This window comes from Dasypus novemcinctus, chromosome 7 (assembly GCF_030445035.2).
Source record: "Dasypus novemcinctus isolate mDasNov1 chromosome 7, mDasNov1.1.hap2, whole genome shotgun sequence".
NCBI classification, from domain to species: domain Eukaryota; kingdom Metazoa; phylum Chordata; class Mammalia; order Cingulata; family Dasypodidae; genus Dasypus; species Dasypus novemcinctus.
The window spans coordinates 25,520,208-25,538,399 of NC_080679.1; the positions used below are offsets into that span (position 1 = coordinate 25,520,208).

General features: G+C 47.2%; 3 protein-coding genes across 21 annotated transcripts in view; 1 reads left to right on the top strand and 2 right to left on the bottom strand.

Annotated features, from left to right (window-relative positions):
- The window catches only part of STK36 (serine/threonine kinase 36), a 22,604-nt gene extending 14,754 nt beyond the window's left edge, over window positions 1-7,850 (bottom strand). For 2 of the 13 annotated variants that reach the window (XM_004469551.5, XM_012529453.4), the window contains exons 1-11: window positions 7,393-7,557; window positions 6,825-6,992; window positions 5,938-6,078; window positions 5,748-5,825; window positions 4,599-4,729; window positions 3,894-4,143; window positions 3,153-3,246; window positions 2,694-2,863; window positions 2,349-2,527; window positions 1,731-1,830; window positions 167-316 (exon numbers count right to left, since the gene is read on the bottom strand). In XM_004469551.5, coding sequence (XP_004469608.2) covers window positions 167-316; window positions 1,731-1,830; window positions 2,349-2,527; window positions 2,694-2,863; window positions 3,153-3,246; window positions 3,894-4,143; window positions 4,599-4,729; window positions 5,748-5,825; window positions 5,938-6,078; window positions 6,825-6,908 — 1,377 coding nt within the window. In that variant the 5' untranslated portion in view covers window positions 6,909-6,992; window positions 7,393-7,557. The other 11 variants (XM_071216120.1, XM_071216122.1, XM_071216119.1 and 8 more) reach the window with 11 other exon arrangements.
- On the top strand, window positions 7,832-13,943 carry RNF25 (ring finger protein 25). 2 transcript variants are annotated; one of them, XM_004469558.5, is made up of 10 exons: window positions 7,832-7,938; window positions 10,126-10,200; window positions 10,450-10,552; window positions 10,645-10,712; window positions 10,812-10,881; window positions 11,994-12,065; window positions 12,166-12,309; window positions 12,649-12,741; window positions 13,039-13,173; window positions 13,321-13,943. In XM_004469558.5, the coding sequence occupies exons 1-10, from the start codon at window positions 7,898-7,900 to the stop codon at window positions 13,897-13,899; spliced, it is 1,380 nt and encodes a 459-aa protein (XP_004469615.1). In that variant the 5' UTR covers window positions 7,832-7,897; the 3' UTR covers window positions 13,900-13,943. The 2 variants fall into 2 exon arrangements, with proteins under 2 accessions (XP_004469615.1, XP_004469617.1); XM_004469560.5 differs by having other exon boundaries at window positions 7,850-7,938; window positions 10,431-10,552.
- Window positions 13,944-14,409: 466 nt separating this feature from the next.
- On the bottom strand, window positions 14,410-18,186 carry BCS1L (BCS1 homolog, ubiquinol-cytochrome c reductase complex chaperone). 6 transcript variants are annotated; one of them, XM_004469568.5, is made up of 9 exons: window positions 18,089-18,129; window positions 17,117-17,159; window positions 16,515-16,880; window positions 16,282-16,421; window positions 15,892-16,086; window positions 15,565-15,628; window positions 15,181-15,350; window positions 14,837-14,954; window positions 14,410-14,706 (listed from the first exon to the last, which is right to left on the bottom strand). In XM_004469568.5, the coding sequence occupies exons 3-9, from the start codon at window positions 16,832-16,834 to the stop codon at window positions 14,454-14,456; spliced, it is 1,260 nt and encodes a 419-aa protein (XP_004469625.1). In that variant the 5' UTR covers window positions 16,835-16,880; window positions 17,117-17,159; window positions 18,089-18,129; the 3' UTR covers window positions 14,410-14,453. The 6 variants fall into 6 exon arrangements, with proteins under 6 accessions (XP_004469625.1, XP_058156103.1, XP_071072226.1 ...); XM_058300120.1 differs by lacking the exon at window positions 17,117-17,159 and having other exon boundaries at window positions 16,515-16,622; window positions 18,089-18,186; XM_071216125.1 differs by lacking the exon at window positions 17,117-17,159 and having other exon boundaries at window positions 16,515-16,640; window positions 18,089-18,186.
- Between the last annotated feature and the right edge of the window lie 6 nt (window positions 18,187-18,192).

Consider the following 18,192-nt stretch of genomic DNA (forward strand, 5'->3'; position numbering starts at 1 on the left):
TTCTGTTCTAGTAAAAGAGATTAGCAAACCCCTTGACTAAGCAGATGAACTGAAAGAGAATTGAAAAGGGACAAACTTTTCTCTTTCTCATTATGTCAGTCAATGTTTTTAATGCCTCATCTGTGAAAATTGTCTCAAATCCTGTCCACAGAGTCCTTCCTGTTACCTGTCCTCCAGCCTCTTGCAGCTGACTCTGGATGCGCTGGCAGAAGTCAGGGTTGCACAGCAGGGTGAGAGGGGTCTTCAGTTGAATGGGCACAGGCTCAACGGTGTCCAGCAGGTTTTGCCACTCATCATCACTGTCTGGGTCCTGAGGCTTAAGAGTATAAGGTTTAAGGGTAGGAAGTCTCAGCCTGGGGCTATGAACTGTTAGGAACCAAGAAATAACTACAAGATCAAAGACTCCTTTGGCACAGATATCTTTTTTCAGCCACTAGCTTAGAAAAAAAAAGTACAGATGGCAGTATGGAAAGGCCCTGGAAAAAGTTTCTTGGAGAACAATGGTATGTATCCACAAAGTTACTAGAAAGATGTCCACCTTGCAGCACAGTTTATAATTAAAATAAAAATAAGAAATATCATAAAGCCAATCAGTCATAAAATATTAAATCATGGCACCTCCATATTAGGAAACTCTATGAAGTTGTTTAAAAGACTGGTACTAAGAACACATTACTTATGCAGTACCCCTGCTAAAACTGCATAACCTGAATCTAATCATGAGAAAATAAATATCAGTTTGAGGAACATTCTACAAAATACTAGCCTATGCTCCTCAAAAGTGTCAGTCATGAAAGACAAAGGCTAGGACCTGTTCCAAACTAAAGGAGAATAATGAGGTATAACAAACAAACACAAGGCATGATACTGGATTGGCTCCTGGTTCATGAATTTTTAAAACAAAATTTTTTTTCAATTTTTTATTTTTTTGCAGCAAAAAACATTACTGGAACAAGTGGCAAAATTTGAATGTGGACTGTAGATTAGGTAACAGCATTATATCCATGTTTAATTTCTGATTTTTTAAATAATTGTATTGTGGTTGTACAAGTGAACAATCTTATATTTAGGAAATATACATTTAAGTGTTTACGGGTAAAAAGTCAAGTTTGCAATTTCCCTAAAATGGTTCAGAAAGATGAAACGTCCATATGTTTATAGAGAGAGAATGAAAAAGCAAATGTAACAAATGCTAACAATTGATGAATCTAAGTGAAGAGGTATAAAAGAATTCTTTGTAGTATTCTCATAATTTTTCTATAAGTTTGACATTTCAAAATAAAAAGGTAAAGCCCTAAAAAATACAAGATTGAGGTATAACATGAGGTGACAGAGAAAGATCTCGAAATGGTAAAAGAGGTATGATGCAAAATATTACATACAGTATGAACTCAGTAATGTAAAACAAAGCCAAACTATGTATTTCTATGTGTGTGTACACATGTATGTAAAAGCACAGAAAGTTTGAAAGGAGACAGACTACAGTGATAGAAGTGTTCACATTGAGATGGAGGTAAGGGTCAAGAAGGACTTTGATTTTTACCTATGTGTTCCAATTCTTGATAAGTACATGTTCAGTTACTGTGCAATTAAAATCTGCAAATGTATAAGTAATTTTTAATGCAAAGCAGGGCTCTTACTTGGATGAGAATCACTGTTCTAGAAAAACAGCTACCCAGACCCAAAGCCCTTTGGCAAGGACAAGGCCAAGAAGAGCCCCTCAGGCTTACCTCGTTTTCTAGGTCCACTGTATCAATGCTCCCTTGGCCCACCATCTCTGGCCTCAGCTCTGGGAATGTTCGTTCACAATCCTGGATGATCTGGTGTTCCCTGCCAAAGGAAGCCAGGGAGTAGGGAGATTTCCAGACATTTGAGGCTTTTGGTTTGTGAAAGTGTCCCTCCCTCTAGGTGCAGGATAGAAATGAGGAACAAGTCACTTAAGACTGATTAGAGGAGACTGTTTTCTGGAAGGGAGCCAGGACAGGATATATTAACTACTATAAACAAATACCAGATGCCCTCCCACTCTGAATTTCATTCTCAAGTCTTCTTTAGAACTTTTCATCTATGGCTCTTAACTCATGCAACCTTTCCTTTTGGATAGAGATAATCCTTTCCCTCTCAGTTAATAAAAAACTGAGGCAGAGAGAAGGATAAGTCCCCAAGTTTTCTGAATCAGGAAAATGTTTAGAATTAGAATACAAGAACCCGGGACCCCTGATGCCCAGAGTCCTGCCTATAGTTAGGCAGTGGCTACAGGTGGCAGGGGCCATGTTGTATTTGCTTTGGCTAGAGCCAAACACTGCAAGATACTTTACCCTAAACATCCCTGGCTATCCCATCCTCACCGAGGTGCAGGTGGGGCCTCCCACTCAGCCCAGTTGTTCTTCATTTCTGAGGCCAGGATCCCAGCCAAGAGGCCTGGTTCCTGAAGGGTGGCCCGTAGCCTGGGTGGTGAGGCTGTGCCTGGAGCCACCTTGCTGGTCCCATCCTCTTGGTCAAGGGCAGGTTCTGCATTCTGTTGATTCTATGGGAGGTGGGTAGGAAACACTGACTCAGAAATATTTGGTTATATGGGGCAGTATGAATCCTATTAGTGGTCCTTTCCCAGACCTAGAGAGTCGCCCCTCTTCTCCAACTACCTCAGTCACTAGCCTGGTCACATCTCAGCCAGTCTCTTCTGCTCCACATACCTTCTGCTTGGCCTCCTCTGCCATGCGCTTGCAGGCCTGACGCAAGATACGAGACTGACTGCCCTTGGGGGCCAGCCGATGGGCCTGTTCATCCTTTAGGACCTGAAGTTCTGGGGGTAGGCGACTGGTAAATGGGGTGCCCAAATCTGGGGCTGCTGGTTCGGTTATTACTACAGAGAATGAAGAGGAGGAAGACATGGTAATACTGGGGCTACAGTCAGCATGTCCACTTGGCCAGGGACAAATTCAGTTGTCTCCAGGCTTCTGTGGAAGATTATTTTAGCAAAGTGACAAAGGGGGAGGGTAGTTGCAAGAGAACTGATAAAGTTAGGCAATGGGCTAGGAAGAAAGTTCAAAGTGGTGGAGGAAGGAAGAAGTGATGGGTCCAGGAGCTGAAGGGGATAGACTGGGAAAGAGTATTGGGGAAGTACAAAAGTCCTGGTAATCCTGACAACTCACTGGTGACACGGCCGGCAATGAAGGGATGATATAAGAGGTCTGGCCAGGACAGACGCTGCTGGGGATCCTTGGTGAGCAGACCCTGTAGGAAGTTCTATGGAGAGAAAAAATACACCATCAGTCCTTTCTTCACTTCCTATAGGCTCTTGCTAACTCAACACCAAAACTGGCCAACCAAGACTCCTGAGTTTATTCTTACAGCAGACCAGCTGGTCTTGATAACATCTTCTCTATCCCTTTCCTTAGGCCTTATTTTCTTGGCTGAAATCATAGACAGAACTTATTCTCTCACCTCGTGGGGAACCCTAATTCCTGTCCATAGACATGTTGGGACCCCAGAAGTAAAAATACAAATCTCAATGCTACCAGCTTTGTAAGGAAGGGAGAAAAAACTAGGAGAAAGAGAGGGATACCACCTTCATAATCATCTGTAGAAAGCACACAAAGGATTCCCAGACTGCTCCCTTTTCCCTCCCTCTGATTAGGGTCTTCTTAAGGCATTTACAATTTAGAGCACACTCACACACACAGGCCATTGTATAAAAATGTGGCAGACCTTAGAACACACTCCCAGAACAAGCCCCTATGCAGAAAAGCAGGGCTGCGTGGCCCAGCTCCATCAGTAGTTGAGTAATTGCAAAGTCCTACCCCTGCTCTGGAAAAAAATTTTGGAAAAGGGAACAGAGACAGAGGGAGACAGATTTCTGATGCAAAAGCAATCTCCCTTTCTATATTCATTACCTTGAAGCAGGGGCTAATCGTGGAAGGCCAGCGCACAGGGTCCTTGAGAATGAGGCTGACCAACTGAAAGATGCTCGTGGTATAGAACGGGGGGGTGCCTACAGCCAGCTCATACAGTATGCAGCCCACAGACCAGAGGTCTGCCGTGTGATCGTACGGTCGCTCCTCCACCAGCTCTGGAGACATATACAGTGGGGTGCCTTTGATGGAGGTCAGCACCATCGTGTTGGTGCTCATAGCCCGGGCAAATCTAAAGATGATGGGATGGAAATGGAAAGGGGAAGATATTCAATAAAAACTAGACCTGGGGGAGTGGTTGTAGCTCAGGTGGTTGAGCACCTGCTTCCCATGTATGAGATCCTAGGTTCGATCTCTGGTACCTCCTAAAAACAAAACAAAAAAAATAACAAATTTCATTGTGAAGCGGATATAGCTCAGTGTTGAGCACCTGTTTCCAATGTACGAGGTCCTGGGTTCAAATCCCTGGTACCTCCTAAAAAAGCAAAAACAAAAATAACTAGACCTGTTCACCATCCACCAATCATTGTGTGAAATAGTCCCAAACTGAGCAGATTAGGTTCCAAAAGACTCAGCAAGAATACCAGTCTCTAGCTCAGGTTCTAAAAGGAGGCCCAACTAAGTCAAGCACATGGTCTAAGACTCCCTTCAGAGCTGGAAGTATAGATGGAAGCTTAGAATTCTCACCCAAAATCACAGAGTTTGATGCCACCACCCTTGGCAAGGAGGATGTTCTGAGGCTTCATGTCTCGGTGCAGGATGCGGTGGGAGTGCAGATAGTACAGGGCTGACACCAACTGGGCAGCAATGGCCTGGACCTAGGAGCCAGCAGTCAGGCAGGAAGAAAAAAGGCAGGAAGAAGAAGCCTACTGGCCAGCCCAAAGACTCCCCCCTAATTTGACTACTCATGTGATCTTTTCCTCCTTCCCTTCCTCCCAGAGCTGCACATTGTACATTCTTTAGTTCTTGCTCCCCTTGCTCATTCATTGTTTCATGTATTCATTCATTCACTCAAGGAAAATGTATTGAATATCACTTACTAACTGCATGACCATGGCAAATTATTTTGTGCTCCTCTGACTCATCATCTATACAGTGTCAATAACCACCCACCTCATGTGGGGGTTAAATGAGTTCATGCATGTCAAGTAAAGTAATGCTGGGAATGGTGCCTGGCACTTGGCAAGCTGTTATGAAATAAGACAAGAGGAGTAAGACAAACAGGTAAACAAAAGAATCAATGAGACAATTATAAATGATGAAGAGTGCCTGGAGAGAAATAGAGTGTCGTATACTGAGGGGTGCCTACTTGCCAGAGTATAGTCAGAATGACTATGGCTGGCAAATGTGTTCAACCATATCCCACTCACTATCAACCACTACATCTTGTTTGACCACAACCTTTGCTCCTTACTGTCCTCTAAGGCATCATCACACTGGCCCTTCTTCCTAAAGTTGCCAAATAACGATGGCAAAGACAACATCAATGCTAGCTATTTTGAATATTATGTGTCCGACACTCTCTTCAACACTTTACCTGAAATAATGTGTCACTAGCCTTCTGAGGTAGACACTATTATTATCACCATTCTGCAAATGAGGAAACCGAGGAACAAAGAGATTAATTTGTTTAAGAAGATTCAACTAAAAAGTGGCAGTGCCAGGCTTTGAATCCAGACATTTTGGCTCCAGCGTTCACATACTTTAAATACAACTAGATTCTGTATTCTTCTCAGGAGTATTCAAAATAGAGATCTCAGGTGTCCTCAGCTTTCCCTACCAGTCTTTAACCTGGAGAGGCCAGGGGCAGAGAGAAGTTTGAGTCAGGAAGCATACCTGGTCTTCAGGAAGTTTCCCATCATCTTCCAGAATCTGAAACAGCTCTCCTTCAGCATAGTCTGTCACCACCACCACCTGCAGGGAGAAAGCAATGGTGCTGATGGCTCCAGATTCATGCATTCTGAGGCTGGGAAATTCCCGGTTCCCTTGAGCTAGGAAGAGAAGACCCAAAACCGCCAAAGCACACCTCTTTGTCAGTCTCAAAGCTGTCAAGCATGTGCACAATGTTAGGATGCCGCAGACCCCGCATGATCTCAATCTCTCGTTGCAGGTTCCTCAGCTCCTTCTCTGAGCGCCCCAGCTTTGGAATGAACTTCAGGGCCACCACCTGTCAGAGTTAAGGTGAACGGTCAAGACCTAACCACACTATTGAAAAAGGCCAGCTCTTCAACATTAATCTTAGAGCTCTGGAACTCAGCCTACTGACTGAGCAACTTTCATTATACCTGCTGGTCTCCGGTCTCCACTTTCCTCATGGTCCCCTAGCCTTACTCAGTCTTCCTCCACCCTTCACCCAGGGAGGAAACAGCCTCTGCCGGGCAGATCCCTTTGGTTTCTTTAGGACAAACCTAAGAAAAAGGTGGATTCTGGAAGAGGTGTTCTGATCTGGGCAAAGGACTCAAGATTCATGGGATTTATGAGAAAAGGAAGGACAAAGATGAGGGAAGAGAAGTTTGCATGGATTATCTCTTCCTGTGTGGTATGATAGAGATTAATAATAATAACAAATATTTATTTGTTGTTTACTAGGTGCCAGGCACTGTAGTGATTCAGTTTTAGTATGACATTTAATCTCCAACCCCATCAATTAGATAACATTCTTCTTTCATTTCATAGGTGAAGAAACTGAGAAAGGTTAAGTAACTTGTGCATAGTTCTAAAGCTAGAAAATGGTGCTAGGATTTGAACCCAGGCAATCTAACTCTAGAGACTATATGCCATAAGGAGTCAATGCCTTAGGAATATGGGTCAGTATGGCCATTTCTCTTCTGGTCTCTTTTTCTACTAATCTTCCCTCTCTTGGAGTTGGGGGTATGGAATCCCACCCAAAAGATATCCCTCTTTGTTTATCACCTGAGCACTGTATTTTCTTCGACCCTTGTACACTCTCCCAAAAGAGCCTTCACCAATCATCTCCAACACGTGGTACTTTTCCATGACAAGGTTTCAGGATCCCTCAGAAGGAAGGAGAGGGTGGTGAAGGGCTACAGCTGTAGGGACAGTTCCACACATCTGGGAGGCCTAGGTGGGGTATGGGAGAAGGGTTAACGTCAGCAGCCCAGCCTTTCCCTCTCTTTCACAATAATCTAGGCCTCAAAAACATGGCAAGGTGGAGTGGACGGAGAGGGGGAGGAGGTCTTAAGACACACGGACATCTCCTAGATCTCCACTTTTTCGACCTTGGGTCTCTCAACCTATTCTCAGTATTCTCAGGACCACCAACCCCTCCCCACTTGAACCGGCCACGCCCACCAACCGACCCCGATCCACCCACCCTGACCTACCGGATCTCTCCCCGCTTCCACCCAGCCTCGAGCTCCTGACCCCTCCTCACTCATCCCTGCCGTGCCAGTCGACTCTCCCCACTCTGCCTCTCCCCACTCGACCTAGATTCGCCCACCCAATCCCACCCCCTCCTAACCTCCTCTAAGTTCCAGGTCGTTCCCAAACACCTCAGCACTCCCGTCCAAAAGCCCTGCCCGCGCGCGTCGCAACCGTAAACCCCATTCTGCCCCCCAGCCTAGGGGCTTTCAGCTCCTCAGGCCGAGGTACACCACCTTCAGTCCCGCCCTTTCTAGCTGCCTACATACTTTGCCTGAGTTATAATTCTTCTCCACTCTCACTGCCGGTCTCTTTAGATTCCCAATGTTGACCATTTTATTCACTAGAAATAGTCAGCGGCTCAGAAAACAAGGCGTCCAGCGATGTGGGAGAGACCATGGCCTGTCCATAGGCACCTGCTATGGCACTTTCGAACCTTCTCTTGGACCTCAGGCCCCACTAAGGACCCGGAGTCTGCGGTTGCCTAGAAACGACTGGTAGCCACCCTCTCTTCTCGTCACCAACACTCCTCCCGCCCCGCTTTAGCTTTCCGCCTCCAGGCCTCCCCAAGAGCATTTCCGGTTCCGGCTGCGGGCCGGGAAGATATGGCGGTGTCAGCGTCGGCAGCTGCCGGGGAGGAGGACTGGTAACTTTGGGGGCATTGGCCTTGGCTGACTGCCTGGCTCCGGCCCGGGGTTCTAGCGGTGGCCGCGGAGGGTCCGAACGACGGGCTTCTGGGGTAGAGCGAGAGATGAGGGATAACAGAAACTTTGACTTCTCTCCCTAAGAGAGTGTCTGGACTGTGGGGCTGGAGGGTGCTGGTCTTAGTGAGAGGAGACTGGGTCTGGGCCGGGCTTCATCTTATTCGATTCCCTCTCGTCTGGCTTCTTGCTCAGGGGCCCGTGGGATGCCTGCTCATCAGACCTCCCCACCTCCCTTTTACCTCCCGGAGCCAATGTCCGACAGCTCTCATCTCCTTTCCCCTTTGGATCAGCCTATATCCGCGAGGCCTCCCTTAACCTCTCCCTCCCCGACAGCACTGATGAGTACTATTGACTGAATAAAGCTTTACACCTCACAAAAAGCTCTCCTAATCCTTCTCTCAAGCATTCTTAACAAGAAGGTTAAGAAGATTTGTGAGGACTCTGGGATTTGGAAACAGAATAAACGTGGCTTCACTCCACGTTTTATTAGCTTTGTGATGCTGACCAGGCCACCTAGCTTCTGTGAGTCAGTAAGTTCGGCTGTGAAAAGAAGTGGGTGTGGCCTCTACTTCATAGGATAGTTGAGAGAAGTAGGATGGGTTTGTAACATACATACCCTTCCTTTTCATTAATAACTCTGAGGTGTAAATAGCTGAGATTAGATGAGGCTCCAAGTAGTGAAGTGATTTGCCAAAATATACATATTTAAAACTAGGAATCCAGGTCTTTCTCACTACAAATCTTAGTACTAGAACATATTACAGTCCTTCCCCATACAGGTCATCCAGGGCCCAAGTCAAAACTAGAGTGGGTGAAGTATTGTAGCCTGAATGAGGCTACATAGTTTAGTGTTTCATTGGTTCAGGGAGCCCAGCCACTGCTGGTGTTTATTGAGACCATCTAGGCTAGTTGTTTTCAAATTGTTCAGGGGAACTTTAAGACTCTGAGGAGACTGCTTGAGCCATGGAGAGGGCAACAGTGGCTGCCACAGCTAGCCTGTGATGCTCTGAGATTCCCATTCTCATGTGAACCAGAACTACTCCACTGCTACCTATTTTATATTTTGGGATTTCTGCCTAAGATTGGAAGAAGAAAAAAAAAAGCTTCAAGGACCACTAATACATAGGCCATACTAAAGCAGTCCTGCTGTTGGTGAGAAGAAAACAGTATAGCTGTGGCAAAACAAACAAAGCATGCATCTTTTCATGTATCACCTGGTTAGAACTGGTGACTTAAACCAACCACTCATCTTCAGTATTGTTACATAACATTGCAGTTTCTGAGATTAAGCATGCCTATTCTTTTATTTACAGTCAGTGTGTTAAATATATACAAAGTACTCTGTTAATATCCTTCCTTCTTTCCTTTTAAGGGGGAAGGTTATATACAAACAGGGAAAAAGAGGGCATAGAGTCTATGGCCCAGATACTGTTAGATACTTTACATACACAAATCACCTTTAATCCTAACAGTAACTCTGAAGGGGTATTATCCATATGAGGTAGACAGAGTAATTCAGGCTTACAGAAATTAAAATAAACTATCCAGATCATGTAGCTGGTAAGTGATTGGTACCTATCGCTGACTCTAAGGTTGATCGATGACTCTTCCACTACAGCGCAGCCTTTACATCACCTAGACCTACTGTACTTTTCAGTTTGGTAACTCCTTTGAGCAGGCTTAGGGTGATTCTGGTGTTGGCAATGTGAATAGATTAGCCTGGGTACTGGCTGGTTCCCAGGAGTAGTATTGGTAACTTTGATGCTGATGAATGGACATCATATTTCTAGGTCAGAAAGATGTCCCCTAAGGGACCACCAACAGTGGAATGAAACTTAAATGGGGAGTCAAAAAACCTGGCTTTGGTCTAGTTTGTCCTCTGTGAGGCTTGAGATTTGAGGGTCATTTCACCTTTCTGCTGCATCTGTTGGCAGAAAATTCTGATTCCCATGCTTCCTACCTTGCTCTCTGATAACATAAGACAGCACATTTCTTTCATTTCTAAGGAGCTTAGTGAGGGAATGCATACAGCAGATTGCCATTTTTCTGCAAAGCCAAACTTCATTGGCCTTAGCTGGCTTCAACAGGGAGAGCTGTAGTGTTAAGCCAATCTCCCCCTGTCTCTCTAGGGTCCTTCCCTCTGAAGTTGAAGTTTTAGAGTCTATCTATCTGGATGAACTACAGGTTGTTAAAGGAAATGGCAGGTATGTATTCAACTAGGGGTGGGCAGGAGTCCTCTTTGTAATGAGAGGATTCCATTCAGAGAATATGGTCTTAAGACACTGTAAGCCTCAATTAAGAAATGTTCTCATGTAGAAAAAGGCTGTTCCTTTAATTTTTTCAAAAATGAGTCCAGTGCTCACTTCCTCTGCCCCTTTTACTGAATCATCCATATCTTCTCCAGCCCTTGAGCCCCTGTCTGGTCACCTCCCAGGTCTCCACTTCTCCTACAGGTCTTCACCTTGGGAGATCTATATCACCCTGCACCCTGCGACTGCAGAGGACCAGGACTCCCAGTTTGTCTGCTTCACTCTGGTGCTTCAGGTCCCGACCCAGGTGAGACCCCTACTCTGTGGCAGCAAAGGGAGGAAAAGGAGACACCCTAGGGTGGAGTGCTTCAGCATTAACTTGTTATCTTCCCCCACTAGTATCCCAATGAGGTGCCACAGATCTCTATCCGTAATCCCAGAGGACTCTCAGATGAACAGATCCATGTGTAAGTTGGGCTGGTCCAAGCAGGGAAGACTCAGGATAACAACTCTGCCTCATGAGGAAAGGTCTAATGTTGATGTTTGGTTTGTCCTCTTTCCTTCAGGATCACTCAGGCTCTGAGCCACGTGGCAAAGGCTGGGCTGGGCACTGCCATGCTTTATGAACTGATCGAGGTAAGTGGTACACTAGCCTTGGGAAATGTTCTTCCTCCAGGCAGTTTCTCCTAGGAAAGCCATGGGCCTAGAATCTTAACTATATAGTCATTTCAGCTAGTATTGTTTAGGCAAGGCCTAAATTAATCCAGATTTTAAGAAATCTCCCAAAAAAAGATAGTTCTGTAACTTCCTCAAGTTGCCTATCCCAACATCTTGAGAGAAAATTACTTTTCCTCTTTAATTTGCATTTTTCTTGCTTTAATTTCAGTGCATTTCCTGTTCTCTTTACACTAGCAACTGAAAGTGGCAAGAGATGAAGCTCTTACCTAGGGGAGTCTTAGCCATAAATGACATTTGAAGACTATTCTGCCATCAGGTTTAAGTAGAAAAAGTCATGGTTCCTTTACTCAGACATGGTTCCTTTCCCTGGGTTAAGGAAACAATTCATATCAAGCAATATCTAGAATTGCAAATTAATATGCACAATAAAAACACACAGCTAAATATAACCTTCTTTTGGATTTTAAGGATAATCACTCAAAATTGAGTGAAGACAGATGGGCTGGAGTCAGAGAGGCTGGGCATATTAGACCACTTTAGCACTCCTGAGTGAGGCCTCAACAGTGCAGCTTTCAACAGTGGAATTCCAGAGTAATAGCTATTCAGATAATACTGCAAATATATATTGTATACTCTTAGTCTGATGCCTTTGGAATTCTCTGCCCATCTGGCTTCATGTCTTGACTTTTTCTGAAACCCAACTCCAGAAAAAACCAATTACTCTATGTGGGTGTGATACCCAAGGGAGGTTAATCAAGAAAGACCTCCCAGAAGATGGGAGTTTTAACTGAACTTTTTTCTCTCCAAAGTACAGTTCTTTTCATCTTCAAGATATATTTAAAGTGACTTTATAGAAAATAATATTAAATTTGGGGGAGGGTTAGAGATGCAGAGAAGAATTGATTCCAAGGACAGGGAACATCACCAAGACAAAGGCATAAATGTGGGTAAACACACTGGTGTCGTCGGAGTCATGAGTCCAGCCAGTCACTCCTGGGAGCAGAGGACAGGCTTTGCTCACGATCCTTGCCCCTGCCTCCCTGTTTGAGTGATGTCTTGTCTTCTCTCAGAAAGGGAAGGAAATTCTCACAGATAACAACATTCCCCATGGCCAGTGTGTCATCTGCCTGTATGGTTTCCAGGTGGGTTGCTCTCTTGAGACTGGGGAATCTGTTTGGGGCAGGCAGTGGAGGGCTAGTGAGAGAGCTCAGGCACAGTGCCCTGTATCTGTCCTCCCTTCAGGAGAAGGAGGCCTTTACCAAAACGCCCTGTTACCACTACTTCCACTGCCACTGCCTTGCTCGGTACATCCAGCACATGGAGCAAGAGCTCAAGGCTCAAGGACAGGAACAGGAACAGGAACAGCAGCATGCTGCAACAAAACAGGTACACCCTACCAGCCCCTGTTTACCCAAAGGTTGGTCAGCCTTTTCCATTTTTCCACTCCAGTGGCTTTTGGTCTTTTCCAGGATCTTAGATACCCTTGAGATTAATGAAAGGGTCCAGGAAAAAGTACATCCTTATATACTTATTGCATGCAGTTTCAGGGGGTTCCCAGACTTCTAGTTAGACAACCTCTGCTCTCTGTCCCACTTCATTGCTGAACAGCTATGCATGTGCCCTTCAGTCCCAACACTTCGCAGATAAGGCTGGCTGACTGGACTGAGAGCAGCTAGGAGCATCTTGGGCTGTAAAGCAGAGGTGTGATTTCTTCTTTTTATTCAGGAGGCAGTCGGTGTGCAGTGTCCAGTGTGCAGAGAGCCCCTTGTCTATGATCTTGCCACTCTGGAAGCAGCCCCTGAACCCCAACAGGCTGTGGTAAGGGGACTCCTACTAATCTGAGCTGGGAATAAAGGCATTCTCTAAAGAAAGGAGTAGCATCTTACCAGTCTCAAATGGGATCTGTAGAATTGGGCTTGAACTGCCCAGGACCTCTGCAAAGCCGTGGTCCCACTGTAAGCTTAAGGCTTAGGACTGGGAGCCCAAACCTGAGTGGCAAGTCCCAGCACCTCATGCACATCTCCTGAGGCAGTCCTGGAAGGACAGAGGTTCAAGCCTGCCTCCTCCTCCTGTCTTTATTCTTATCTCCCTGCCATTCTTCTTCCTGCTCTCCAGGAGCTGTACCAGCCCAATGCAGAAAGCTTGCGACAGCAAGAAGAACGCAAGCGCCTCTACCAGAGGCAGCAGGAGCGAGGGGGCATCATTGACCTTGAGGCCGAGCGTAACCGGTACTTCATTAGTCTCCAGCAGGTGAGGGAAGGGTTTTCCATTCCTCCCACACATCACCAACCTTCCTACAAACCTGCTTTGTCAGATCGGATAGTGGGAGATGGCTCTGCAATTCCTTCCTTGGAGGGACCTACCTCTCCCTTGTTGCATCTCCTCACTTTGTTCCAGCCTCCTGCCCCTTTGGAACCTGAGTCAACCATAGATGTCTCCACAGGATCCCACCCACCTAGTGCCCTTGCTGTGGAACTGTCCACATCATCCACTGCTCAAACCACCCTGTCAACTCCTCTGCCTATGGCCACCCAGTATTCATGTGAGAAAATTCCAGAGGCTGGGCTGAATCCACAGAGGTTGGGTGAATCCCAGAAAGCTGTGCCAGATCTCCCTCGGGCTAGTCGAGGCCCCTGGCGACAGCTGGAACGGAGGCGCCTGAAGGGAGGAGAGTGCTACGCCCCCAAAGGAACCAGTGACATCCAAGAACTGCCACCTCCTGAGGGGCCCCTCAAGGGGCACCTGGACCTAAAGCCAGAACCGCAGAGCCAAGGAGTTGAAGGTCCTCCTCAAGAGAAGGGGCCTGGCAACTGGCAAGGCCCCCCACCTCGCAGGACTCGGGACTGTGCTCGCTGGGAGCGCTCCAAAGGTCGGACACCAGGTTCTTCCTACCCCCGCCTGCCTCGGGGTCGGGGTGCTTACCGGCCTGGCACTCGGAGAGAGCCCCTAGGCCTGGAACCTGAGGATGGTTCCTAGCAGTACTGGAGGGGGGGGGGACAATAAAACAATTTGGCCCTGTTTAGCTTTTTTTTTCTGCTCAGCAGTGCCCAGCTTGTGAGGTATGGTTATTTCTTTAAATTCCTAGTAAAACTGGGATGGGGTAGAGTTGCCCTAAACTTTGCTCTGAAGTCTGTTCTCCCAAGGGATCAGGGTCTAACTGAAAAGGGGTATAAGCTAGTGTAAGCTAGTGTAGTGAGTTTCAGGGAATGCTACTGGAATGTCAGCATTTGAGCAGAATACTCCAGCCCACCTGCCACATAACCCACTGTATATATGCTCACAAATTTGTATGCTTCATTTGAATGCATTTAGGTGGAAGAATGTACTTCCTTGCTTATTATAGCAGCACTTCTCTTTTTTCTTCAGCTGTGCCACCACCACTTGGTTATGTTGTTGTCTGACCCCTGTAGGTATCTGCAATCACAGCTTCTGCTTTTTACTCAAGTACCAATACAGTGAGGGAGGAAGGGGGCTCAGAGACCAGAGCAGTGTGGCAGGTGTTTATTGATCTAGAAGCATAGCCTGGTTGGTCACCTCCTCAGAGACTCAGCATTATGAACTGCCCCTACAGGGTCATTTTTATACAACATGAAGTAGCCCTGTACCTGGGCAGGACTGATCTGGGTTGTAGTTCGAAGGACATGTTCTGCAAAGGACTCAGCCAAGGAAGGTGCTTGCCCAGGATAAAACCTCTGGAACATCTGGGTCAGCTGCCAACGTGAGCAATAGCCCACATACTCCTTCAGGTCAACTCGCCCAGGGCGTACCAGGGCAGGATCCAGCCTAAGAGAAGGAAGCAGGGAAAGCAGAGTCCTGGGCATCAGTACTGTTGGCACCCTGATCCACCTAGGGCACTAAAGGACTGGAGTCTTGCCTTTCACAGTCTTGGGATACCTCACTGCTCCCTTCTTACCTGTCAATATGGTTGGTGGTCATGAATACAATGCGTGCCTCAGTAGAAGCCACACCATCCAAGGCATTGAGCAGTCCACTAAAGGTCAAACGACCTAGACCTTGGTACTTTATTGGGTCTGGAAGAAGGCAGGGATAAAGAAGCATGAGTGGTCATAGCCTTACTTAAAATTAGCATTCTCCCCTACCCCCACCCTGTTCCCTGCTTATCTGTGTTTCTTATGGGCTCTTGTTGCTAACCCAGACATCTAGATGTCTACTTTCTTACACTATTCCTTGTTTACTCCTATATCTCATTTGCCCTCACTTAGAAACACTCCCCTTTCCCCAGCACCCTTCACTTACTCTCCACAGCTAAGTCTCGACTAAGAAAAGCAGCATCCACATCCTCCAGGAGCACCAGGCTCTGCTGTGGGGCCACGCTTAGCAGGTGGTTGAGCCGGTCATCGGAGAGGCTAGAGTCTGTGAGACTCAGTAGGCAAATGCTGTGCTCCAACTCCCCAGCCAGGGCAGTGCTGTGAGGGTGTCAGTCAAGGGTGGGACATCAGAAAGTGGTAGGCAACCTAGGAATTCTTCCTAGAAGAGCCCAGATGCTCTTTCCTCTCTAGGGACATATGTCTAACCCGCTATTCCACCCTGGTATTCACAGGTCCCATTTTTATCCTAAACCCAGTCCCCTGGTCCTTTCCAACCCCATCAGCTCAGTTTTTCTCCAAAGACTTTACTCACATAAAACTGCTCTTTCCGCAACCTGGGGGCCCATAAAGCAGGTAGCCACGTCTGTAGGGAATGCCTAGGAATACAGCCAGGATAATGATCAAGACCTAAAATGAATCATGTACTCTGCCCCAGATGTCTACATTCATTCTCAGTCCTGCCCCATGGAGGTCTGATGACCTTGGTATTGGAAGAAATCATCCCTGTAGGCAACTTTTCTTTTCCCTTCATCTATGAGAGGCTAGAGGTTTATACTCGCCCCATATAGCCGCAGAGACCATCCTGTTTCCCTAACAACACACCCAAAGTAGCTTGGCTGAGGCCCCAGCTGCTGCTTACCTCTGTCAGTGTACCATTTGGGGTTATCAATGAATTCCCGGATGTCTCTGACAATTCGGTCAGCCAGACCCTGTTCTAGAACCACAGAACTCAGTGGCCGCCGGCGACGTGGATAACCAAAGGGGCGCCATTCAGAGCCTATGGCTGTGTACATTACCGTCTTCCCTTCCTCCTGCTGCAATGCTAATTCTCGAGCTGGGAGTGGAGAGATGAGACAAAACCAATACTTATTCTCTGCCATGGCTGATTTTTCAACTAGGCAAAGAGGTGTGCCCACACAGCTTCCTTCTGGCTCCTCCTCTCCAAGGCTGCTCTTTCTCTGATGTCAAATGCCCTGACCCCTATAACAGCCCCTTCCCCCCAATAAACCCTGCCTGTACCATCTCACACCTTCCTCCAGGATGCTGAAGAAAACCTTGCGATCAGTGCCCAGGGCCGTGAAGGTGACAGATTCCCATGGGGTCCCAGTCTGCAGGTCTATCATCTGCATCTCCCGACTTCGTTCCACCCGGATCCATTTCCCCTGATACCTGAATAAGAATGGCCAAATGTGTGAATGGGTCAAACCCACCCTCCCTTATTCTCTTTTTCTACTCACAGCCCTCCCAGGCTCCCAACCTTACCAGATGAAGTGGTTTCCAGGACTAGGGACAAATTCAAACTTGGTGGAGATGCGGCCACTCTCGTGCTGAAGGTACGAAGTCTCGACACTGAGGTGCTGGGTACGGGTACTGTGGCGGGTGAGCCAGCTAAGTAACCAAGCATAGCTCCTGTCTCGAGCAGGGACTTCCAATGTGATCATGTAATGACGTCGGAATGCCACCAGGCCCAACTGGGCGCCCTTCCGGGCCAAAGCCAGGGCTGTGCCCACACCCACCAGCCCAAAGCCAGCCCCAAAGTAGGGATTGTCCTTCAGGGCCAGAATAAAGTCTGAGAGGGGCATCTTGAAAGGGAAACACTCAGCCTTACAGGCCCTGAGGCATTATAACCTGGGAGTGGGAGGCAGTGGAGATGAGACAAAGTAAAAGATTAGCTTAGAAAATGGACTTGGTATTACCTCCCCAACCCCATCCCACTCCCTCCTGCAGCGGCTGGGAACAGGTAGGACAGGTGGGCACTACTCTGTGTTTCAATGTCCTCCCTTTGTGGGGTAGGGTTAAAGGCCAGAGAACTGAGATTCCAGGGTCCTCATATATCACTTTGCCCTCCATTAGCCTGCTCATACCTCAATTTTCTGCCAGAGGACAGTGTTTGAAGATTCCTTAAGCCTGAGAAAGCAATGCAAATGGCTTCACATCAGGATAATGGATGGGTGTAATTTTTGTGGCCCCTGGGACCAACTGGGATAGAAAGGGGCCTAACTGGCCAGAGTCAGCAAAGGGTGAAGGAGTTATTCTCTTCCATTGACCTGGTAGTTACCCATGCCTTGTTACAATGAGTAATGTCTTTCAAATATCCTCCCCCTCTCATACCCAATTCCTAATGACCTGCTCTGTTTAGACCTTTTATTACTTCCCATCTAGAAATGGCCTCTTGCTTAACCAAATTGCCACACAGGGAACCAGACCTTTCTTTATCAATCCGATCACTCCAATCCTCCTATCACTTTCCCTGCTCTAACATGCCCAATAGCTCCCAAGAGATCACTGAATTAGGCACAAATTCTTCAGCCTCGTACTCAAGGTTCTCCAGAACAGCGCCCATTACTTTTCCCGGCTTAGCTTGGAATGCACCTTGTTCAACAAATATGCAAACAATCACCCACCTCCTAGCTCCTGCAGTTCTTTCGGCTCCTTTATTCCCACCATTTTGGCCAACTGAAATCCTACCCATCTGCTACTTCTTCCACAGAGCCTTTCCGAATTCCCCCACCCCCAATAAAATGTAAGCGTGTCGAATTCTAGACTGTGATATTCCGAAGGGCAGGGGCCAAATCGTTTCTAGTAACCCCCACCTCGGACAATGTGCCCTGAGCCTGACAAGCAGAGGGGTGAACTGACAGCTGTGACCTCGGCTGAGGCTCAGAGCTGGGATCCCAACATTCCAAAACGCCTATGCATGGAAGGCCTCATACAAAACCCTCCCCGACCCCAAGTCCAGGCCGGACGCCCAGAATCCCCCTCCTGACTTTCGCCCACACCCCAGTAAGCGCCTCCAGCAACGTGGTTTCGAGTAACCCAGCACTCCGCCCCCTTACCACCATGACTCTCTGGCCCACGCTCTCGATGGCCCTCCGCTCTTGAACAGCGCCGTCAGGCCCCGCCCCGCGAGTTTTCTCATCTACTTCCCGCCACACCCATC